Genomic DNA, 23,047 nt, shown 5'->3' with positions numbered 1-23,047 from the left:
CAATAATTACATAAACCAAAATTTGTATAATGAACCATTTTTTTATTGACAAGAACAATAAAGAACATGAGAGCCAGTTTAAATTGCTTTGGTTCATTTCTGACAGACAACACTATCTCTTGCTTCATTTTCTTGGTGGAGGAGGATAGGGATTAGGAGCAGGAGGCTTGGATGGTTTACCAGACATTTTTTAATTTTATATATAAAAAAGCTTATATAGTCAAGTGAAAAAAAAAAGAGAGAGAGAGGGTATATATCCTACTCGTTTGTTGTCAAAACTTTTTATTGGCAACATTTAAAAAAGACTGACGACATTTTATGAAGTTGAACCCAATACACCCATTTTATCTAATGCACGAGATCCTGATTCTTCCCATTCTTGTTTAGTAACCCACCATGATTCTTTATCCTTCATAATATCAGCAAGTACTGCACCACCAAGGTATACCATATGCTTACGTCGAGGAGGATCCTCGATACGAATTTTGAATTTCTATAATAAAATTATTCAGATTTTGCTTACAATCGCAACTTGTCTTGGCTTACACTTAATCTGCTTGCATCTCCTTCCAGTACGTTTGTAAGATAAAGTTGTTTCATTTCCTTTTCTAAACGACTGGGTAGACCAGGATACATAGTAGATCCACCAGAGAGTACAATGTGTTTATAAAGATCTGCACGGATATCAATGTCTGCTGATTGAATGGTATTGAACAGCATTTCTAGATTTCACAAAAATAGTGAGCTCTTTTTATGTGAATGGTAGTTGCTTTCTTTTTTTACCTGCCATGCCTGGAGCTTCAACATCAATCAAGTTTGGTTGGAATAAGCATTCGGGTGCTTCGAAACGCTCTGATCCCACCTTGATAATACGTCCATCGGGAAGCTTGGATAGATGTAAGTGACAAAGATACGCATGTGTTTATATAGAAACAAACCTCGTAGCTTTCTACTAATGTAGTAGTTTCATTACCCAGTTTTTGATCTAATTCAAGATCGTAACTTTTTTGAAGAAGAGTTAGCTGTCGTGTACGTATGACACATGGTAAAGTATACCTCACATAACAAAGCTTCTCCTTCACTTGGCGGATAGTTTCAAAATCAGCGGTACGATTAAATGCATATCCTCTATGGAGTAATAACTTGATTAAATATCTAGTAACATGACGACCTGCAACATCTAAACGACGAGTCAGGTTGGCGGGTGCGTAACCTTGATAAACAGGTACCTAATGCAAAAACCTATAAGCCCCCTACTTTCCTCGATTGTCTCTTTCCTCTTTCTCTTACAATGTGCGTCACACCGTCTCCAGAGTCAACCACCACACCAGACATCAGCCCTATCATCGTTTGTTAATCTTTTTCGTATTCTCTCTCACTCACATATAAAGCATACCTTGAGCAAAAAGAGTCAACACAGCTTGGATAGCTACATAAATCCCCTGAAATCCATATTCTTCAAACATGATTTGTGCCATCTGTTCTCTATTCTGTTTAGGGTTCATAGGCGCTTCAGTCAGCAATATCTTGGAGTCTCTAGGGTCGACCTTTAACTTTTCATCAAATGTATAGTTCCACAAGTGACGCATATCTTCCCAGTTACGAATAATACCATTCTCCATCGGATATGACATTTGAAGAATATTTCGAAGTTGAGCAGCTTCATCACCCACCATAACGTCTTTCACTTCCAAGTTACCAACTTGTTCTTCAGCACGTAAAATAGGTCGACCGACAACACTGGGAAATACGTGTTCAGGGAAATTAGAACCTGCATAACCGCACTTTACAAACTATAAAAAGATGGAAACGAGTTAATGAACAGAAGATTATTCATTTAAGCTTTTTCAGAATGTTCATATTATATATAAGACTTTACACCAGTACCGTTGTCGACCACAAGTGTTTTTGAAGCATTCATTTCTTTTTCTTTTTTTCAGTGTGATAAAGAAACAGACACTCTTCCTTCTGTCATAAAAGTAATTAATTTTCATCTACCGCCTTCTATTCCAACACCGATCATAGTGATGACATAGCGATGAGTGACGTAAAAAATTCGCTTGAGAAGTACCCCCTTTCAAAAATTTCCCTGGGTGCAGAGACTCAGTAGAGTGACTAAAAAAATTTTCCCAATTATTTTTTTTACTTCTTTCTTTACTAAACCCACCCAGTATACAACAATGCTTAGAAACGTTGCTCGTATTGCCAGTCCTTTAGCTCGTCGTAGCTTGACTTCAGCTGTAAGAAACCAATAATAGGCGTTTTTCTTTTCTTGATCTCGTTCTCAATTGTCGATTGATACTGTAAAAAAAAAAAACGTGAATATAATGTGGATACTGTGATAGAGTAACACAACTGTAACAAAACTTGCTTGGACGAGAAATATTTCAACAAAAAAAGAGAGGAAAAGAAGAGGAGAACAACGAGATTGAGGGAGAGAAAGAAAGAAACAACGCTTTTTGTTTTAAAATGACCAGTACTAACTTTCTTATTTAGGCCCGTCTTAACCTCGGTGCTGTTGCTACTGCTGCCCGTAGCTATGCCACTGCTAAGCCTTCTACTTCTGAAGTTTCTTCTATCCTCGAACAACGCATTTTGGGTTCTAGCTCTGAAGCTGATCTTCAAGAAACCGGTCGTGTCTTGTCCATTGGTGACGGTATTGCTCGTGTTTATGGTTTAAAGAACTGTCAAGCCGAAGAAATGGTTGAGTTCTCCAGTGGTCTCAAGGTAAAGAAAAAAAAAGGTAAAAAGAAAGTAGCTTACGGTGTATATAGGGTATGGCTCTTAACTTGGAAGCTGACAATGTTGGTATTGTCGTTTTCGGTAACGATCGTTTGATCAAGGAAGGTGACACTGTCAAGCGTACTGGTGCCATTGTCGACGTTCCCGTCGGTCCTGGTGTCCTTGGTCGTGTTGTCGATGCCCTTGGTAACCCCATTGACGGTAAGGGTCCCCTTGAAACCGTTGGTCGCTCTCGTGTCCAAGTCAAGGCTCCTGGTATCTTGCCTCGTCACTCTGTCAACGAACCTATGCAAACTGGTATCAAGTCTGTTGACTCCATGGTTCCCATCGGTCGTGGTCAACGTGAATTGATTATTGGTGATCGTCAAACTGGTAAGACTGCTGTCGCTCTTGACACTATCTTGAACCAAAAGTACTGGAACAACGGCTCTGATGAAGCCAAGAAGTTGTACTGTATCTATGTTGCTGTCGGTCAAAAGCGTTCTACTGTTGCTCAACTTGTCAGAACTCTTGAAGAAAACGGTAAGTAAAAGTGATGAGTGAGGAGGAAGAGGTCGTCTGATTCGCTCAATAGATGCCATGAAATACACTACCGTCGTTGCTGCTACTGCTTCTGAAGCCGCTCCCCTTCAATATCTTGCTCCTTTCTCTGGTGCCGCCTTTGGTGAATGGTTCCGTGATAACGGTCGCCACTCTTTGATCATCTATGACGATTTGTCCAAGCAAGCCGTTGCTTACCGTCAAATGTCTCTCTTGCTTCGTCGTCCTCCCGGTCGTGAAGCCTACCCTGGTGATGTTTTCTACCTCCACTCTCGTCTTTTGGAACGTGCTGCCAAGATGAACAAGAACTTTGGTTACGGTTCTATGACTGCTCTTCCCATCATTGAAACCCAAGGTGGTGATGTCTCTGCTTATATTCCTACCAACGTCATTTCCATTACTGATGGTCAAATTTTCTTGGAAGCCGAACTCTTCTTCAAGGGTATCCGTCCTGCCATTAACGTCGGTCTTTCCGTCTCTCGTGTCGGTTCCGCCGCTCAAACCAAGGCCATGAAGCAAGTTGCTGGTTCCATGAAGCTCTTCTTGGCCCAATACCGTGAAGTTGCTGCCTTTGCCCAATTCGGTTCTGATTTGGATGCCTCCACTCAATTCTTGTTGAACCGTGGTGCTCGTTTGACTGAATTGTTGAAGCAACCCCAATACACTCCCTTGTCTATCCAAGCTCAAGTTCCCATCATCTTTGCTGGTGTTAACGGTTTCCTTGATAAGGTTCCCGTCAACAAGGTCACTGAATGGGAAAAGGACTTCATTAGCCACGTCCACTCTGAACACAACGATGTCCTTGAAGAAATTCGTTCCAAGGGTGTCATCTCCAAGGAACTCGAAGCTAAGCTCCGTGACATCTGTGAAAACCACACCAAGGGTTTCTACTAAGTTTTCTTATAAAAAAAGGAGTATAAAAAATGTATAAAATAAAAAGAGAATCTTTATATACAGTTTGTTTCAAAGAAAATCATTATACGTATTTGGTAATTGGTTTATAAATGGCTGTAATTGATTCCAGTGATCAGTCCATTGTTTTGCGTAAATGAATTCATCTTTTACATAATTGCTATACATGACAGAGATATTAGCCTGCATTTTATGTAAAAGGGAAAGCTCAGAAAGGATACAGTATTTAATGAATATTTGTCGTTGTTGTAGTAGATTAAGGGCTGGGGTATCTTGAAGTGGTCTATATTTCATAATTTGACGTGCTAATGATTCATTTGAAACCAAAGTCCAATTGCTCTCTTTTCTCTCTGTTAGTTCCTAATGAAAAAGTGTAAGCTAGAGGAGTAACAAGATCATAGTGGTTACCTTGAATGATTCAAACAAGTCTCTTTGCTGTATCAAGTTTTCCATTACATCATCAGCTATGGCCATTGCCTATGGATAGGTATAAGACATTGGGCTATGGCTGATTAAAGGAATTTTACCTCTCGATTGAGCATCATACCTGCTTGTTGCATTGATTTCGCTATCTGAGACTGGCCTTTTGCTAATCGAGGGCAACCTTGACAACGGTGAAAAGGACAGTCTTTGTCTAATTCGACGAGATTACTAATAAATAGTAAGTAAAATATCTACTTGTGTACACTTGAACGCATGTACTTTATAGTCATACTGTATCGAATATAGTCTGTCCCAAGTGCCTTTTTAAACTTAATCATATGACGTATAACGCTCAACATGCTATCGTATTGATGAATGAACCGATCTGACCTCTTCTTCATCCTCCTGACCCGATCTTCCCAATCCAAGGGCACCATCTTTTCTAATTGATTAATATCATGCTTTGTTCTGATAAATTCATCGTCCAAAGATAACTGAGGGTGAGCCATCTTCCATGAGCTGATGGATGAAGGATGGCTCATGAATATCTTGACGATATCATCTTTACCGAGCACTGGATGCCTAGCGATTGTGTTTATAAACCTTTCAAGTCCCCTTCGTCTATTTTCTTCAAACGTCTCTGTTCCTACTAGAACAGTCAGTGGGCGAAACGTGTAGAGTGCAGAGTGTGCCTACTTGCAGTAAATTGTTTGGGTGGCAAATGTGGAATCAATCGAAATGGAAATCGTTTCAGTAATACTTCCCACAGCCACCAGAAATCACTAAATCTTCTCAACACTCTCGTACCCCATTTTTCACTTTGTACGTGATAGTTGATATGGCCAAATAAGAAATTACCCTCCCGTTCGGGCGCACGAGAGACGGTGACAGTGTCCAGATTGGATAGCCACTGATTGATATTGTTTTGCTGTATGTCGTGTGGTGTTTGCGGTGGTGATGGTATGGACTCTACTGGTTCATGAAAGGAAGGAGTTGGTAAATCTATTGTTGTCATATTGTTGTTAGCTCTAATATAAATGATGTATATACACGTAACTGTTTCTATGTTTACTGACTGATTCTAATGATACATCTACAGGGTACTATGAGTTGTAAGTTCATCTATTTATCTAGTAGCTTACCCATATCAGCTTGTGCAAGGGCAACCAAGGCAAGAAATAGATTGAATGTGTTCTGTGTGACAAAGAGCGGATTATTATTTAAATGAATCAAATTGAGAATGTCTTGTTGAATAGAGCAAGTTAAGCCAGATAACTTCAACATGGTTTCTAAATATTTCGGTTCAATCTTGTCGTATTCTATCTTTAATTCATTGTAAATTCTCTTGTAGCTCTCTGGTACATTGTCAACTATTCAAGAAAAAGGAGAATTTTTATTTGTGTTTTTTGCATAAACACTTTCTTATTTACTTGAAATATTTTGTTCATCACTTGTTGTATGGGTGCTGTTCTCTATCCAAGGATCATTTGTATAGTCAAGTGAATTAAACTCATGGTTGGAATCCATTATTTAATGAAATAATAAAAAAAAAAGGAAAAAAAAAGACCGAAGTGTTGTATCATGCAAAAAAACTAAATAAAAAAAAAAAAGGTGTCGGATTATGAATCGGTATTTTACTACATTTTAAACAATAATCTACACATTTACTCAAATGTGCGAGTTGTTATCCATCAATTAATTATGTAAAACTAAGCTTGGACTTGTAAAATACAACACATACAATTAAAACCAAATTTTTACTTTAATTTAACCTTTTTATAATGAACAAAGAGAAAGAAGGGGTTGTGTTTAGTTAGGGAGAATTTTGCATTAATTGCAAGTTCTTTGAACCTAGAACAATCAACACACAATTAAGTCTCTTTTCTACAATAAAAAAAGGACTATTACAAAGAATCATACATAATAGACCCTTTTTCTTTTTAAATTAAAGCTTTTTTATAAGCCAATTACAATTTAAATGAATATCAATTACTACAAATGAAGAAAAGACAGTAATGACTCCCATTATCAATTTTCAAGTAATAAAAGTGAAGACTTTTTTTTTACAGGTGAAGAAAAAAAAAAAACGCTGGATTATTTCTATGTTTAGGCAGAAAATCTTATTTAACATAACCTCATTTAAGCGCATAAAATTCAATGTATATATCGCTTTCGCCTGAGGCAGATAAAAAAAAAAAGGAGGAGGGAAGCTAAAAATTCTTTTGGGATCAAAGGTAAGATGATGTGGGATGATCAGATAATGGGTTAGGTATAAAATACACTAGTTAAAGGAATGAGAAGAAAGCCTTTGCCCGAAATGAACTGGTGACGTAGGTTGGGAAGTGTCTCACTTAGGTTTAACAAACTTAAGCAGAGAAGAGGCAGGGAAAACATTTGACGATGTGGTATGTCCAATTGGGGAAGGTGGGATGTCTGTGGCCAAAGGTTTTGGAGCAAGTTGTTTCTGCAAGAGAGCATTCGCTTGTTATAATATGTATATCTCAGCACAGACAGCAGCTAAATGTGCCTGCAGTTCTTGGAGTTGCTTGCTATTGTGGTGCCTAGCGAGAACTTCAAAATAAAGCAAAAATCTATAGAAAGTGATGAAAAGCTCACAGTTCATACACTTGTATTGCTTTTAATCCTCATATTCTTTGATGAGTTTTAATAAACATTAAAAAAGAAAAAAAAATTAAAGAAATGCACTATTTTTGAAATCCGTTTTCTTTTCAAAAAATTTTCTTGTTTCTTTTTTTTTTCTCTCTTGTTCTTTTTACGCATATAGAATTAGAGCAACTTCTTTCAATCGCTTTTAGAGAAAGAAAGATATTAGACCAAAAAACTTACTTTTACATGAATTAAATGAAGTCTATGCCATCCCATCCTTACTACGATGAAAAAGAAAGTGAAAGAGAAGCTCGAATAAAGAGTTTATTCGAATCATTGGATTGTAAGAAAAGAGGCTACTTGGATGCGGACGATGTACTCGGAGGGTTCCTTAAACTCACTCACTTACCTGCTCATACTCGCTATGTGACTGATTTGCTTGCCAAGTGTGATACGGCGCATGATGGAGTGATTTATTTTCAAGAGTTTAGAAGTTATGTGTTGGAAAAGGAGAAGGAACTTTGGTCATTATTTTCAGAGATTAATCAATCGAGTGATTTCAAGTTAAGACCCAAAGATTTGCAAACTGCTTTAGAAGCAGCAGGAATTCACGTTACAAACGATGATATCACTGAATTTGTTCAGTGTATTGACACGGGTATTATTAAATAAGAATTGTCTACGTACAAGATGAATAACAATGGGCTATGATAGAGGGGAACGGGTATATTGACTTTCAAGATTGGAGAGATTTCTTGCTGGTAAAAGATGCGGTGATTTAAGATTGAAACTAAAACAAAATGATTCTTTATAGTTACTACCGCGTGAAACAACACTTATGGAAGTCTATCAATACTATCAATCATCCACACAACTCACGCATGATGCAGAAGTAGTCATTCCTCATACAGACGAAGCAGCTACCAATGCCTATAAATATTTAGCAGCAGGTGGTGTGGCAGGTGCTGTCTCTAGAACATGTACTGCTCCCTTTGATCGATTGAAGGTCTACTTGATTACACAAACCGGATGTTCAAATCAACAATCTGCCATCATCCACGGTCTAAAAAACATTTATCATCAAGGTGGGTTTCGCGCCTTCTTTGTTGGTAACGGATTGAACGTGATCAAGGTAGTGCCCGAATCAGCCATCAAATTTTATGTGTTTGAAACAGCTAAATCCATCTTGGCCGAATTGACTCATTCAGAAGACAAGAACGATATGCCTGTGGGCGCTCGATTTGTGGCAGGCGGCGTGGCCGGTCTGTGTGCTCAATTCTGTATTTATCCACTCGAGACACTGAAGACGAGAATTATGTCATCCAGCGCGATTCAGGAAAAAAGATTGCATGATGTCAAAGCGACACCTCAAAAGTTTATCATTGCCCATACAGCGAAATCACTTTATAGGACGCGTGGACTCTTGGGATTTTGGCCTGGACTGACGGTGAGCTTGATGGGTGTGTTTCCTTATCAGGCGTTGGATATGGGGATTTATGAAACGCTCAAGGTGACATACCTTCAGTACATGAATGCACAAAGAGATGAACATGGGCAAGGTAAACCGCCGAGTGTGTTGGTTCTTTGGGCATGTGGAATGGTGAGTGGATCAATAGGTGCGACAAGCGTTTATCCCCTCAGTATGATTAGAACAAGGTAAATCATCCTATGATAGTATCCAATATAATACTGACAATGTCATGTTCTCTAGACTCCAAGCACAAGGTACACCAGCCCATCCATATCGATATACATCCGCTTGGGATGCAGCCAAAAAGACATTTCAAGCGGATGGTGTTAGAGGATTTTATAAGGGGTTAGGTCCTACTTTGTTTAAGGTTGTTCCGTCTGTCAGTATTAGTTATGCTGTCTATGAGTTCAGTAAACGATCACTTGGAATATCTTGATACTTCCTCGCCCACCCACTTTATTTATATACCAATGTGTTAGATTATCGTAAAAAGTTCTTTTTTATTAGATTTTAAAGATGTAAATATAATAAAATAAAAAGTAAAGGTTTAAAGTAAACAATTACTTGTTGAATTCCTTTTGAGCTTCACCCTTCTTTTGTTGAACTTTGTTTCCTGCTTCATCTGTAGTGTTACCAGTCAATGAATTTACTGCACCCATCACGGCACCGCTGGCTTGATCCACTAAACCTTGAACATAGCCAGTAAGATTGGCTGCACTTTCTTGTACTTTTCCAGAGGTATTTTGAGCGTGCCCCTTATTTTCGAGAGATTCATTACCAACGGCATTACCCACCGTTTCTTTTACATTACCAACAAATTGGTCTTTTTTAGCATCGGATCTTGAGGGAGTAGAGGACATTTTTCTTATTTAATGATATAAAAAGAGCAGTGAAAAAAAAAAAGGGCAAATATTTATAGGTAAAATGAACGCTTTCCAAAAAGGAAATTTGAATACAATAAGAAAAAAAACGTCATGCTGATTTCATGCAATTACATAATTTATTAAATTACATCGTCTTTTAACGTGTTGTACCTTCTGGTGTTAGTAAATTACCATAACCGTATCCCTAGTATGATTAAGTAAAAGAGTATGCTGATTGAATATTTTACCTTTGGACCAAATGCTTTTGAATAACACCCTCTACAATACAAGTCAAAATCACGATCTACCATATTGGTCGAATCCAGTCTTTTACTACATTGACAGCACTTTAAACAAGCCTTGTGATACTTGTTTCCTGCACCCAATGCCAACTCTGCTGCATAAACAGGCTTTTTACACCCAGTGCAAATGTCGCTTTGTGATGAAAAATTGAGTTTACGTGGTACATAACTTGTATGATTTCGAGTGTATCCTCCTGAGGAAGGTTTAGACCAGAATGAGGTCATGTTCTCTTCGTTTGTTTTTTCTATTTGAGGACCGATATCTGGTTTAGGAGGAATGACTGGTTGAGCTGGGCGAGGTGGTAAGCTAGGTTTAGGGCTCAACTGTTGTTCCTGTAAAATTTCACTTGGTAATTTGCTTTCTGTACTCAAAAAGGCAGCTCCACTGGCTATTGAAGATTGTCAATAAAACACTTATTTTTTTTTTTGAATTTTACCAAATCCGTATCCTTTAGGTCCCCATTTACGATTATAACATACTTTACAATAAGCCTACAGCAAATTAGTTGAAGAATATTCCAGAAAATGTCATTTACTTCATTCTCTTTCTCTGTCAAAGTAGTTGAATCAAGTCTTTTGTTGCATTCCTAAATTACGCTTTTTCAATAACAAGCATTACACCTTTTTTTTCATCCATTTACTTTGCACGTAAGACAATAGTTATGCCAAGGTCCTCCGGGACCAAGGACCTATTCATTTGTCGTCAAAATTTTTTTTTCTTAAAAAACAATCAAAAGGTACCTGTTCTGCCATATAAACAGCTAAGCAAGTGTCAAAAACAAAGCAAAAAATAAACTTTAAATTATTTCTTACATTTCTCACAACGTGGACATTTAGGTGCTCCTCCAAATTTAGGTGCCATGTCTATTGTCTATTAAAAATAAAAAGAAAAAAAAAAAGGAATAGACGCCTTTCTGCATATGAAAAAAGCTACTTTTTTTCTAAACCCATAAATCATTGTCGGAGCAGCTTTCTCGTTCTTTCCGATGGGATCATATCGATATGGCCCGGGACAAGTAACAAACGGATGAAAAAGTGGGCACGATCGCTGTATTTGCAGGATACAAAACTAGCAAAACCAAGAAACACAGAGTTTAAAATCCGTTGATAGGGAATGATAAAACATGATACAAGAGAAGGAACCTAGGACAACCCAAGACGCTTTGTCGAGTAAGGTATTGGGCACCTTGTCAGCAGTGTTTGAAAGCCTACCGGCTGATGTTAGGGGGACAGGGAAGTCAGTTATTGAGCACTAGAAGCAAGAGGTGAGTGCTGCATGAGGCTGTATTTTGCTCAAGAAGAGCTTCTGTTTATGTGATCAATACAAGGCACCTTTAGTTGGCTCAAATACACAAACACGAAAAGAACAGTAAATATCTCGTGGCTTGAAATCAGCTGCAGATAACACCAAGGATGGGGTACGCATGCATCGCCCACGCCAGCGATAAAATGCAGAAACTACACAATGGATGGTATGCTTTAGTAAGTCAAACAAAATCCACTATGCAAATGATTTAAGCATATCAGTGTTGTTACTTTTTTTTTTTGTTCATCCAATGCTTGAATCAAGCTTTTGGAATAAACTGGCAAAGATAACAGGCAAACTTTTTACATCATATCCCCTGGTGAAGACCTCAACTGGAGTATCATTATAGCCCATGGTAACAATCTCAAGGTCATTTAAACAAATCAACAAATGTAGTGACATGACCTATTGACCAGTGCCCAAAATTACTTTACGCATCACGTTCACAATAGATTCTTGTGAGCAAAACAATTGGGTGTTGTGCAGCAAATTTTGACAGAACTATAGTATCATCCAACCCAAAAAAAAATGCCACTGTCCATCATACTGGGGCTTACAAGGAAATGGAAACACAAATTGGGGACATGAAGGGTTCTTGACACATCAGCGAATACAGATCCAAGAGGCTATGGTTGAAATTCGATTCAAGTCTGAGCAAGCTCGATCTAAGGCCTTTTCTATTAGAATAAAGTTGACAAGCAAATATTCAAAGATGGGTCCATCCCAACAACGTCGCATGACATCCGAACGCTTGAATAAAAATCCTACTCTTTCCAAGTTGATCTCGTTTGGAATTCATCCAATCTCACAGCGATAGGTTTCAAAAGGGCCGGGATATCACCGGAGCCGAAGTGGGGTCTAAAGAGGGAGACTTATGCTTGAGAAATCGTTTCAGACACACAGATTTGGGTTACACGTAGCAGTCTTTATCCACTGTCAACTATCCTTGAAGGACGACTCTATCAGGGGCTTTTCTAGATGGCTCAGATCGTCATTTTGACCTTTGTCTCACCAAAGTCACGCTTTCAAGCCAAAAGAAGGAGGCGGATCAGGAGGTCAACAGGAGCATTTGTGTCCATTATAAAAACCTCTGGAGACAACACCCATGTTTTAATCCAAATCGATTTCAGGCCTTCCCTCTTTTGGTAAAGGAGAGCCTGTCAAAAGGGGGGGGCTGATGGTCATGCCTGCCTTGCAACTCATGGGTAAGTTGCTTTTGATGAACAAAGTCAAAACTTGTCTTTCAACTATGACCGATGGATAAGAAACAAAACCACGATGATGTTGATCTAAACGAGTGGTAAGTGGTCTATAGGTAGATGTTAGGAGGGCTGCTGCAGCCATTCCGAGTAAAAAGCCACATAGCAAGACTTGTGTGGTGCCATTGAAGTGGGATTCACATTCAAGGTACGTATTGGAAAAATGAAGGCAGACAGTCAAGCGTTCAGATCAAAGCTATAGAAAGTCATTCTTGATGCGGCAGACATCCATTTGAAAGGTAGTAAGGACAACAGCGCCAACAACACAGACTCTTTCTGATGGAGAGGAACTAGGATCTCGTTAAATGAACCTAAAAAGTAGGCAGCGCCCAAAGTACCAAATCCTCTTGTCTTTGCTAACTTTTAGTTATTTCTCTTTTGAACGATCTCTTCATAACACCTTTTTTTTTTTTTTTTTTTTTTTTTGAAAATCCATTATGCCAGCCGATATAAAAAGTTTATTTGAAATATAAAACACCTCAAACGATTTTACAAGATTCATTCCAACTCTGCAATGCCACTGCTCTTGTATAAATGTATCTTCCCTTTTGCTTCTTACTTTAATACAAATGAAATATTATTGGCCTACATGGATACTCTTTGTATAAATAAGCTACCGTTATTTTCGGATATTGTTTCAAACGCAACACGTGTGTGACCAATGGATTCACTTGTATTCCTAAACAACCGGTCTGACACAAGAATTAAAATCTTTTTAATCCTGTTTTAAATGAAAATAAAATTCTAGAAAACAAAACAGCTTTCAATATCTGTCACCTGTCTTGTTCTACGTATCTCTCTCTCTTTAAATATTGGACACGTAAAATTAGCATTTTCCGAGATGTCCCTGTGAGCAGAATGCGACATGATTCATTCGTCCTGTGAAGCAGCCAACGCGGCTTGTGTGCGTTTTAAAAAGAATGCAAATATACAACATGCTTTGTTAAGCTTTAGAAAAGTCCAAGAACAAGACCCAGTCCTTTGAGAAGGGTCACTGAAAACATAAACACACAGACCACTGCTTTTTCGTCAAGCATTCTTTATAGAAACACGGCGGGAAATTCCGTTCCGACTTTACAGCTGATTCTTCAACCGATTCTATCCTTGCTGCTCAAGAAGACCAAACGCAGATTGTCTCGAAAGTCCCTTGCTCATCCTTCACGAAAGAAGTGTGTCAAATGATTTGACCTGCACTAAAACGTAACATGTTCACACTGGGAAATAGAAAAACAAGGTATTTTTGTTTAGGAGTTTCAAGTGATTTTAAAATAATCTGAAACATGTGTCTAGCTGTTTCTAGTCCAGAGAAAGAAAGAAAGGTTTTGGACGCGACAAGAAATGTGGGGTGGTGAATGATAATTTGAATGACAAATTTGAAATGAACATATACTCTATTCAGGCTATTTTATTTTTCCTCTTTTCTCCTTTTGTCATTTCCGTACTACCCCTAAGGGCTTATCAAGCTTGGTCAAATGGAAAAGAGAGAGAGTAGGGGAGGGGGGGCTGAAGAATGATATCATGATTATTCTATGAGGTCTTGAAAGTATAAAAGGTGAATCCTCCTTTTTTGGCTGTGATCGAATCAGAAAAAAAAAAGTTATGAAATCATTGTACCTGATTCTATTATTTTTGCATTTCATTCCGCTTGTACTCACCATGAGAGCATACGTTTATGATACTGAAACCAAAGAAGATCAAAGAGCACCTCACGACACTGGCTTGGAGAAATCAGAGGCTGACCTGGCCGAGTTTGGTGTGTTGTATTGGAAAGTGAAAGGAGATGGCTTGGACAGGACAGAGGAAATTGCGAGAAAGAGAGGTTATAACCACAGACAGACTGTAAGTGTAAAGATCTAGAGAGTACGGATGCTGATGATGACTAGATTGAGCTATCACCCGATGCCTTTGGTTCTGTGTATGAGCATAAACTTCAAGAGTTCTTTACAGAGTAAGTGGAAAAGAAGGGGGAATGAACTGAGTTTGATTAGACTAATTGAAAATGACACACAGACAGGTCATGGAAGGTGAAGAAGCAAGGTATATTTTAGATGGTTCTGGTTACTTTGATGTACGCGATCATGACCATACTTGGATTCGTATTGCGTTAAGTCAAGGAGATTTACTCATTTTGGTAAGTGTCTGTACAGTGTTTGGTACTTGACTCACACTGTCCTATATAGCCAAGTGGTATTCATTATAGATCGACTACAGATGAAAAAGACTTTGTGAAAGCAATGAGATTGAATACAATTTAATAAAGCTATATTAAGCAACATACAATTTTTATTAAAGGTTTATTTAGACATCTAATAACAGTAATGAGTGTCAATAAGAATAAGAATATCATTTTGTTACCATCATTTTAACAAATTCTTGATAATTAATTTGACCATCACCGTCTACATCAGCCTCACGAATCATTTCGTCAACTTCTTCTTCACTCATTTTTTCACCAAGTGAAGTCATGACATGACGTAATTCAGCAGCAGAGATGTATCCATTACCGTCCTTGTCAAATACCTTGAAAGCTTCTTCAATCTCTTCTTGAGAATCAGTGTCTTTCATTTTTCTACAAGTCGATCAACATACAGCCATCTTTATGTTATTTATTACCTAGCCAACATGGTCAAGAACTCAGAAAAATCAATAAGACCATTACCATCACTATCGACTTCATTAATCTACCGAGAAAAAAAAAGAGTGAGAAGGAGGTTCAGTGAGAGCTGGATGACTCTGTTTACCATGTCTTGAAGCTCAGCTTCGGTAGGATTCAAGTTTAAGGAACGCATGACAGTACCAAGTTCTTTGGTAGAAATAGAACCGTCTTGATCTTTATCAAAAAGACTATCATAAAAACCCATTATTACCTTCTCTCTCACCTTTTTGTTTTCTTACTTGAAAGCTTCACGGAATTCAGCAATTTGTTCTTCAGTAAGTTGGTCAGCCTATAAAAATATTTAACAAGACTGTTTCTCGTGAGATGACCTTCTTACCATTCTCAACGTTGGTGTGAAAAAAAAAAAAAGTTTTGGAGAAAAAAAAAAAAAAAAAAAAAAAAAAAAAAAAGAAAAAAAAAGGCTCGTTTTTTTTCCTTTACTTTCTATCCTTCCCGTGACTTTACACCCGACTGATGTTTGACAAGAAAGAAAGGGAAATCATTTAAGATTCCGTTCTGATTAATTAGACTAAATCACTCTTGCTGTTTCCTTTGCTGTCAAGAAGAGTCAACAGTGAGCGCGTCTTTATGTTTATGGAATGGTCCAAAGTGCATGTCATACAGGTTTAGGCTTAGATTTGAAAAATGAAGGGGAAAGAGAGAGAGAGAGGATGTATCAGAAAAAAAAAAAAGGAGTTTATCCAAGGTACTCTTTAATAAAAGGAGATGGGACAAAGAGGTGGCCTGGAGGCAAAAAAAAAAAAAAAAAGTGCAAGGGCTTTTGTTTTACACATCATTTATGAAATAAGCGTGTTTACTAAATATAACTCTTTTTCAAGATCAGATAAGCAATTTTCTCTCCTTTCACCGCATTTAATTTAGAAACAGGTTCATCTTGAACTCTTTTTATATATATAAAAGGCTTGTTTCTATCAAAGAGAGAGAGAGATTTATAGAGTGGATAAATACGGGGAATGAAATTTAGAGGATTGTATTTTCATTCATCCAATGGATTCTAGATGAAAATGTGTCAATGCATTTTAAGGGGAGGCGGGGAGGAGGGGGGGGGGAGAGAAAGAGAAAAAAGAGAATGTGTCGAATCTTGATGAATAAGTATGAATGCTATGTTTCAAAATGAAACAAGAATTTTTTTTGACTTGTTCCTGTTTATCAAAAGACTTTATGTCCCCTTTAATGAATAATTGAAAAAGGAGAGAAAGGGGGTGGCTGAAAGACAGATGTCGATCCCACAGAGAATATTATTCTAAGCAATTGTTTGTTATACAAAAGCCAATTTATTTGAATAGACATTTGCCCTGTATCCCATCAAATGCTTCAACTGGTTTATGCCTCAAAGCAGGCATAGAACCCAGGTGTCTTTGATCAATTGAATCCTTTGAGTTGTACAGAGAGGTCTGTGAGTCAAAGGGTGGATAGGACAAGAGGATGAAGAAAGAGATGGCTGTTGAAGAAAAAGAGAGATGTAAGGGAATAGGTGTGGTGAAAGAGAAGTTTAAAGGAGAATGTGTTGTTGTAAAGAAGTGAATCCAAGAAAGAAGAAAGTTTATTTACCCCTCCTTTATTATTATTGTCAAAGTTTAATTTAAGGAGTAAAGAGGATGATTAAGGAGAATGAGAAAGAAGAAGAGGTAAATAGTCTCAATATGACCATAAAAGGTTGCTTACATTTCTATTTAATACCTTGTCTTTTTTTTTTTTTTTTTTTTTTTTTTTTTTTTTCCTTCTTTAAAATGAACAACATCAACTATTCTTTTGATCCCAAAAGATATTCTCATCCTCCTGTACTCTCACCACCACTCACACCTTCATTCACTCAACCTTATCCATTCGACAAGAGATATTCTGTAGATCATTCCCAGTGGACTCAACCTGTTTCACAGCCCAGACAAAGTATCCGAAAACAACCGACGAAACAAAACAAGCACAATTGTACCTTTCCAGATTGTTCATGGAGTTTTAAACGTTATGAACATCTAAAGAGACACATGTTGGTTCACACTGGAGAAAGACCTCATCCATGCCCTTATCCAGGATGTGGTAAAAGATTCAGTCGATCAGATAATTTCCATGCTCACTATCGTACACATCAAAAGAAAGAGAAAGGAACGAGATCAGAACCAGTACTTCAGGTGAATAATTTTGTTTATAGCGAGGAAAAGCCTCATGGATGTGATGGATGTGAAAAGAGATTCAAGAGGATAGAACATCTCAAGAGACACAGACATGTTCATCAACATCCTTGCCATTTCCCTGGTTGTCCTCAATCCTTTTCTGATCTCGAACAGTTTACAAAACATAAAAAGACACATCCATTCATGCATCCATCTCTTATTGATTTCATTCGTCACGAAGACAGTAAAGTGTTTGGTTGGCATCCTGGAGATGACTCAAATCAAAATCATCCTACTGAATCTGTTCATTGTTAAATAAATAAGACGGGGTATCTATTCTATTCTTTATTGATCCTTTTCGATTTCTGAGGAAATCTTTTACGAAGCATCCGAATCATTTGACTAAACCACCAAAAATTTAAACAAGTCGTAGCAAGATTAGCAGAACCATAAACAATCCAATCTATCATTCATTTAAGTCATTGAAATCATTCAGCTCAAACTTACATCTCAAAGGGACTTGATCCTTGACTGAATAAATATCATCTAATCATTTCAATTGAGTTCAAAATCAACTTTTCAATTACAACTTACTCCACATCTTGAAAGACATAAACGTACCAAATAAGATACGTGCACCAAAAAAGGTAAGTAACAAAAAGACACCATTCACTAATTGAATTCTTGAACCGGTCCAGCCGATTTTATCCTAAAACGATCATGTTATTCACTCATCTCTTCAATCTCACACTTACCATAAACCAGTGAAAATTTAAAAAGATGGTACTCAACTCATACATGAGAAAGATCGCACCATAATAATTCACAAATGGACGCTTTAGAAAGAATCAGTGAGTGTTTGAGAAGGACAGATTGAACTTACGAATGAAAAGATAAAGACAGAGAAGGCTGCTATGCCATGAAGTACCATACTGATCCCTTGTTCTTTAAAGAAATAGATGGCAATGATCGTATCCCACAAAAAATAACTAACCTTATTAACATCTTTTCTAAACCTGATTGAACTTCTTACCCACAAGACACAGAATAAATGTCTGCAGCCCATTTTGTATATCCAAACACTCGGTCTTGATTCAGTGACTTGTCAGCAAATATAAAAAATGATCCAATCACAACAGTGATACAGTGTACAGTGGAAACAACATGAACATGCCAATTGGGTGCATTGTACTAATCAAAGTCAGTATCAATTCAATCCACTGACTGGTTCCTTACTCCTTTAAAGAATTGAAAAGTTTTGGGAAACAAGATGGGTGAGAACAGTCTGGATATTTCATAAACAATGGCAAAGAATAGAGTTGAACAAATTACTGTTTGCCAGTGTGATTTTAGTGTGGATAATGATAATTGATCCAAGAGTGAATACCAAGACATTCTTTTAAAAAAAATAAATAAATAAAAATAGTGCAAAAAAATAAATAAAGACCATTTACTTTAAAAGTCAGGTTTATTCCCCCAAAAGATGAGGAGAAAAGAGGAGAGTGGGAAGAAAGGGAAGGTGTTCGGAGGTGATGACAGATGGACAGTAAAGATCACATGGGCTTGACTAAATTAGATCGACCAACACCCTTTCATCGATCACTAACGAAAAAAAGTGTGACAAGTCAAAGTATAAAAAAAAAAAATGCATACACAATGATAAACCAGACATGGGCTGTATTAAAAATAAATTGAGACGGAATCTATTTATGCAGCACAAGCCCTAGGGCTTAACCAGAACAGACAAAGGCTATATCTTTAGTCAGAGGATGATGATAACAATCCATCCTTGTTCAGTAATAGACTTGGCACTTGTTCAAAAGTAGTATTGTGCCTATTGAAATATGGACTGCAGCCTGGGCTCACAAAGAATACCAATGCAAGTCAATTCTGGAGTCCAGTTTCTTTTCTCCCCTTGTTCATGTCTCTTTACTTTCCAGAACTTTACTGTTTTTGAATTTGCGTTGAAATTAGAATATTTTTGCGCTGACCTTAAAAATATATTTGCCATGCCTTAAACTCCAATAGTCTTCAGAGATCAGCAAACCATCCTTTGTTTACAGAAAAAGTTGATTTTCTTCTCTCAATTTTTAGTAAAGAGCATAAACGCTTAATATGCCCAAACTGTCATCAACAAGATCACTTCCGACGACATGGTTCTACCAAGTCAGACCCACCACACCTCTTCTTCCGCTGCGTTGGCTGTAGCAAGTGCTTTCAAGCAACGTCAGTAAAGCATATTATTCACAATCCAAGCCAAAAACAATCGCAAATTCAGGAACCGACAGGCATGGAGCAAACTAGTTCTTTCCAAGAGAATAACAATACGCACACGCCAACAACTCACAGCAGCCAAAACGGCTTACAAACTCTCCTTGATACAATCCAACGCTTGACACAAGAACTTCAACAGGCAAGAGCAGAAATTAATAGTCTTTGCTCTCAAACTGATAAATTCCAGCAACAACTTTTACAACAAACTCAAACTACGGATCCCTTTCCCAGTTTAAATCAACAAACCTCCTTGCCGAAACCCATCAGCTACGACCCAAATGAGTAACATCGAATCCGCACCCTGACACGAACCTGCCAAGATACATCGTATTAAAGATAATCTATTTGTAACTCGTAACTAAAGACGCCTACAACGCCAAGAGGCTGCTGCACGCTTCCTTCAGCCACCATCAGACAACTAAGGATTCCAGCATATTTACGTTCCTACGAAGGCTAGAGTTCCAATCAGACAGGTTAGATCCCTTTTGCGTAAGCTTAACATACATTATCCTGATCGAAACATCTTGGTCTTACTGATTCACAATGACTATGCTGCTGAACTGCGGTAACAACCAATTGAATGTCATGCTCTTCAACGCTACCGGGTTACCCAAACAAGTTATATCACCTATTCTATCTCTAGCAAAACATTCATCAGTCTTACTAATCGTAGAAACTTGCTTATTATCACCAAATAGATACCCCACCCATTAGAAATAATACCATACATATGGAATAAAAACACATCCACTCGCCACAAAAGGAAGCCAAAGCATCAGTCTTCTGGTTGACCCTGCATGTCAGTTCCATGTACATCACCTACCCAACGACGATTCACAACTCTCGCAATATAAACTCTCTTTTATAATCAAAAATATTTTGGTACACTGTGTGTCTTTTCCACCTTCACTTGAAAAGATACCAGCAGCGAGAAATTCCGACAGAGTAATAGCATTGCGAAAAGCGATTGTTGAGCAATATAAGGATGATATAGCCATGTATTTTTCCAAGAATTGTGTTTTCATTGATGAAGCAGATTTTAACCTACATACTCAGAGAAACCACGGTCGTTCATTAAAAGACACATCTGCAAAGAGCACTGTATCAACTGGAAAGAATGTTACATTTACAATTTTAGGTGCAATTTCTCAAGCAAGTATCATAAACATTGGAGTTAACAAACCAGAATCAGCTTCCTCTAAAAAAAGAAAGGCAGATGGCAAGGAAGTAAAAATAAATTGTAAAATTGGAACAAGAACTGAACACTTCTTGGATTACCTAATCAACGAAATGAATACACTCGATAAAAATAATATAAAGGGTCAATATATTGCTATGAATAATGCACCTATTCATAAACCAAAAGCGATCAAAGCACTAATCGAGGACATAAATGCATATATTTTCCACCATATTCTTCTTTCTTGAATCCAATTGAGGAATTTTGGCCAAAAGTAAAAGCTGGTGTTAGAAGAACACTATTGACAGCAGATGATCGTCTCACAGATCGAATATGCAAATCGGCTGGAAAAGTAACAAAAAAAGATTGTGAGGAGTGGATTAAGCGCTCAAAGTCTTTTTTGCGAACTGCTTGAAATCTTTAAAATAGGTAATTACTGACAAACAAGTTTTTTTTTATTATTATTTTCATGCTGATATGCTATTGTAATTTGGTAAAATCAACGCAAATTTATTTTTTTATCTAAACACAAACCCATATTCAAAAAACAGTATAAAAAAAAGTGAACAGTAACAACATCAGCGACAGCTTAGATTACGATGTGTTCCTAAATCATTTTATTTTTTGTCAAGACTTTATTTGATGCATTTCAAGTAACAAAGGTATATAAATAACAATATATTTAAAAAAAATAGAAGAAATAGAAAAAGCTTTCATTGTAATGGCGTTGAAAATGGTTGGTCCTAGAACGATCAATTGTCTTTTCTGTTAATGTTTTGATAACGGTCGATTTCATTGTTTCCCGATATTTGTTGCTAGGTATTTCCTTCACTGCAGGAAGCACACGGTATTCCTCAAACACGTTCAAGATGTTATATAATCGGTCAACATACCCAATTAATTGAGACAATTCGTTGAGTGACAATCTTAAATGGTCGAGCTCAACCATCAAATAAAGACCATCACTTTTAAGCTGGGTCAAATAAAATGTAATATAACTCCCTATTATATCGATTAATAATGAAAATGCCATACTATTGTTTTTGTTCTTGTACTTACCAACTGCTTGAATTGTTAACAATCTATTCAGGTTGTTCATATCAATTGCATCTTTTGAAAAAATACCAAGTCTGTAAAGATCAAGGTTTAATTTATAATGATTGGTACAGTCAGCCAAGGTCTTAACTTCAACGAATCAAACGCTTTTTTCTTCATTATTATTATTTGTGATGATGATGCGGTCATCTGGTCGACTTTTAGAAGTTTTATTCTTTTCTTTTTTGAACTCTGAATTAATTACATTCGTCCACGTAAAAACAACATTTTTTTCAGCATTGTCAAACAAAGGCTTGATGGCTGGTTGAAGAAAGTTAGTACAAAGGCCAAATTCCTTAATAGTATTTGTAAGGAGTTCATCTGGAAGATCCTCTACTAAGTGCTTAAAGCACAAAATAATTCTAATGATTAAATCGCTTTGATCGTCAGTCAAATCCAATAATAAACGTGTTGCTTTAATTTGTGTGATTTTCTTTTGATACACATCTTGTACAATATCAAGTATTTCCATTAAGATCAATCAGGGAAATTTGTTTTCGTTCGTCTTTATCTTTTTTGTGAACATCATTAATAATGTCATTTTCAGTGCCGTTCTTTAATAGTTTTAATAAATCAGGGCGCACACGATTTTTTCCAACTAAAAGGATTGATGACAGGGATAGGATGTGCTGCAAATATGATTCAAAACTTAAGAGCTTATCATCAAGGAGAGATTGAACAAAGGTTTGGAAATCAAAGAAGCGTGTAGATACGTTCATATTTCCAATCATGTGGCAATCATATTCATTAGATGGAAGTAAAGCTTCAGAAATTAAAGCTTTGGCTTGGTCAATACCTGTATCATCACTTTTGTCAGTGATTGGTGTACTGGTGTTACTAGAGCCTATGCTATCCACAGATATAATAGTAGTGGTAGTAGAATTTGGTTCGTTAAACGTGCTGGTTGAAGTACTTTCAATTAATAAAACTGATTTATCCGTAGCAACAAAATTATTCATGAAATTATTATTTCTTTGTTTTTCGCGTTGATCCCAATATAGCCTTGCTTCTTTTCTTTTCCATGTGTTGTAATTTCCAAGAATTTCATTTCTCTTATGTTCTTCAGAAATGAAGTTAGCAACAATATATTTGAATCGATGTGACACAGTTGGACGATCATACGATTGAAAGAAGCCAAAGAATTTGGTATGATTAAAACTGTCAAAGTTTCTGTAAATCCAATTGAGTTCGGTATGGAATTGTTGCTTAGCTTTTCGCTTTGATGGGAAAAAAGGCATCAAGAAAGGGTGCAACTACTTCAGAGCAAAATCCTTTCAACATCATT

The 23,047-nt window shown here is 37.1% G+C and overlaps 13 protein-coding genes across 13 annotated transcripts; 5 read left to right on the top strand and 8 right to left on the bottom strand.

Annotated features, from left to right (window-relative positions):
• Positions 1–316: 316 nt before the first annotated feature.
• Positions 317–1,921, bottom strand: RO3G_05484 (uncharacterized protein; the record flags this gene model as incomplete). Its single annotated transcript, XM_067660074.1, has 8 exons — positions 317–493; positions 547–722; positions 784–886; positions 939–1,002; positions 1,057–1,229; positions 1,291–1,340; positions 1,397–1,793; positions 1,880–1,921. 8 exons carry the CDS (start codon positions 1,919–1,921, stop codon positions 317–319), a joined length of 1,182 nt encoding a protein of 393 aa, XP_067516175.1.
• Positions 1,922–2,327: 406 nt separating this feature from the next.
• On the top strand, positions 2,328–4,176 carry RO3G_05483 (ATP synthase subunit alpha; the record flags this gene model as incomplete). The annotated part of the gene is made up of 4 exons (XM_067660073.1): positions 2,328–2,338; positions 2,538–2,727; positions 2,775–3,264; positions 3,317–4,176. 4 exons carry the CDS (start codon positions 2,328–2,330, stop codon positions 4,174–4,176), a joined length of 1,551 nt encoding a protein of 516 aa, XP_067516174.1.
• Positions 4,177–4,450: 274 nt separating this feature from the next.
• Positions 4,451–6,144, bottom strand: RO3G_05482 (uncharacterized protein; the record flags this gene model as incomplete). Its single annotated transcript, XM_067660072.1, has 7 exons — positions 4,451–4,477; positions 4,603–4,671; positions 4,722–4,845; positions 4,897–5,263; positions 5,476–5,619; positions 5,760–5,987; positions 6,048–6,144. The coding sequence occupies 7 exons, from the start codon at positions 6,142–6,144 to the stop codon at positions 4,451–4,453; spliced, it is 1,056 nt and encodes a 351-aa protein (XP_067516173.1).
• Positions 6,145–7,924: 1,780 nt separating this feature from the next.
• RO3G_05481 (uncharacterized protein) lies at positions 7,925–8,884 on the top strand (the record flags this gene model as incomplete). Its single annotated transcript, XM_067660071.1, has 2 exons — positions 7,925–7,948; positions 8,039–8,884. The coding sequence occupies 2 exons, from the start codon at positions 7,925–7,927 to the stop codon at positions 8,882–8,884; spliced, it is 870 nt and encodes a 289-aa protein (XP_067516172.1).
• A 371-nt stretch (positions 8,885–9,255) lies between these two features.
• On the bottom strand, positions 9,256–9,555 carry RO3G_05480 (uncharacterized protein; the record flags this gene model as incomplete). Its single annotated transcript, XM_067660070.1, has 1 exon — positions 9,256–9,555. One exon carries the CDS (start codon positions 9,553–9,555, stop codon positions 9,256–9,258), a length of 300 nt encoding a protein of 99 aa, XP_067516171.1.
• Positions 9,556–9,715: 160 nt separating this feature from the next.
• On the bottom strand, positions 9,716–10,722 carry RO3G_05479 (uncharacterized protein; the record flags this gene model as incomplete). Its single annotated transcript, XM_067660069.1, has 7 exons — positions 9,716–9,763; positions 9,807–10,249; positions 10,298–10,352; positions 10,397–10,447; positions 10,502–10,549; positions 10,602–10,621; positions 10,674–10,722. The coding sequence occupies 7 exons, from the start codon at positions 10,720–10,722 to the stop codon at positions 9,716–9,718; spliced, it is 714 nt and encodes a 237-aa protein (XP_067516170.1).
• Positions 10,723–14,081: 3,359 nt separating this feature from the next.
• Positions 14,082–14,377, top strand: RO3G_05478 (uncharacterized protein; the record flags this gene model as incomplete). Its single annotated transcript, XM_067660068.1, has 2 exons — positions 14,082–14,264; positions 14,309–14,377. 2 exons carry the CDS (start codon positions 14,082–14,084, stop codon positions 14,375–14,377), a joined length of 252 nt encoding a protein of 83 aa, XP_067516169.1.
• A 342-nt stretch (positions 14,378–14,719) lies between these two features.
• RO3G_05477 (calmodulin) lies at positions 14,720–15,421 on the bottom strand (the record flags this gene model as incomplete). The annotated part of the gene is made up of 6 exons (XM_067660067.1): positions 14,720–14,731; positions 14,781–14,994; positions 15,039–15,106; positions 15,167–15,269; positions 15,321–15,370; positions 15,419–15,421. The coding sequence occupies 6 exons, from the start codon at positions 15,419–15,421 to the stop codon at positions 14,720–14,722; spliced, it is 450 nt and encodes a 149-aa protein (XP_067516168.1).
• A 1,411-nt stretch (positions 15,422–16,832) lies between these two features.
• Positions 16,833–17,528, top strand: RO3G_05476 (uncharacterized protein; the record flags this gene model as incomplete). The annotated part of the gene is made up of 1 exon (XM_067660066.1): positions 16,833–17,528. One exon carries the CDS (start codon positions 16,833–16,835, stop codon positions 17,526–17,528), a length of 696 nt encoding a protein of 231 aa, XP_067516167.1.
• Positions 17,529–17,607: 79 nt separating this feature from the next.
• RO3G_05475 (uncharacterized protein) lies at positions 17,608–18,013 on the bottom strand (the record flags this gene model as incomplete). Its single annotated transcript, XM_067660065.1, has 4 exons — positions 17,608–17,615; positions 17,721–17,759; positions 17,808–17,922; positions 17,969–18,013. The coding sequence occupies 4 exons, from the start codon at positions 18,011–18,013 to the stop codon at positions 17,608–17,610; spliced, it is 207 nt and encodes a 68-aa protein (XP_067516166.1).
• A 1,353-nt stretch (positions 18,014–19,366) lies between these two features.
• Positions 19,367–19,773, top strand: RO3G_05474 (uncharacterized protein; the record flags this gene model as incomplete). The annotated part of the gene is made up of 2 exons (XM_067660064.1): positions 19,367–19,443; positions 19,563–19,773. 2 exons carry the CDS (start codon positions 19,367–19,369, stop codon positions 19,771–19,773), a joined length of 288 nt encoding a protein of 95 aa, XP_067516165.1.
• Positions 19,774–21,349: 1,576 nt separating this feature from the next.
• RO3G_05473 (uncharacterized protein) lies at positions 21,350–21,766 on the bottom strand (the record flags this gene model as incomplete). Its single annotated transcript, XM_067660063.1, has 2 exons — positions 21,350–21,669; positions 21,727–21,766. 2 exons carry the CDS (start codon positions 21,764–21,766, stop codon positions 21,350–21,352), a joined length of 360 nt encoding a protein of 119 aa, XP_067516164.1.
• A 454-nt stretch (positions 21,767–22,220) lies between these two features.
• On the bottom strand, positions 22,221–23,000 carry RO3G_05472 (uncharacterized protein; the record flags this gene model as incomplete). The annotated part of the gene is made up of 1 exon (XM_067660062.1): positions 22,221–23,000. The coding sequence occupies one exon, from the start codon at positions 22,998–23,000 to the stop codon at positions 22,221–22,223; it is 780 nt and encodes a 259-aa protein (XP_067516163.1).
• Between the last annotated feature and the right edge of the window lie 47 nt (positions 23,001–23,047).

The sequence above is a fragment of the Rhizopus delemar genome, genomic scaffold (genome assembly GCF_000149305.1).
Source record: "Rhizopus delemar RA 99-880 supercont3.3 genomic scaffold, whole genome shotgun sequence".
In the NCBI taxonomy this organism is placed as follows: domain Eukaryota; kingdom Fungi; phylum Mucoromycota; class Mucoromycetes; order Mucorales; family Rhizopodaceae; genus Rhizopus; species Rhizopus delemar.
This window is presented reverse-complemented; position numbering and strand designations above follow the sequence as displayed.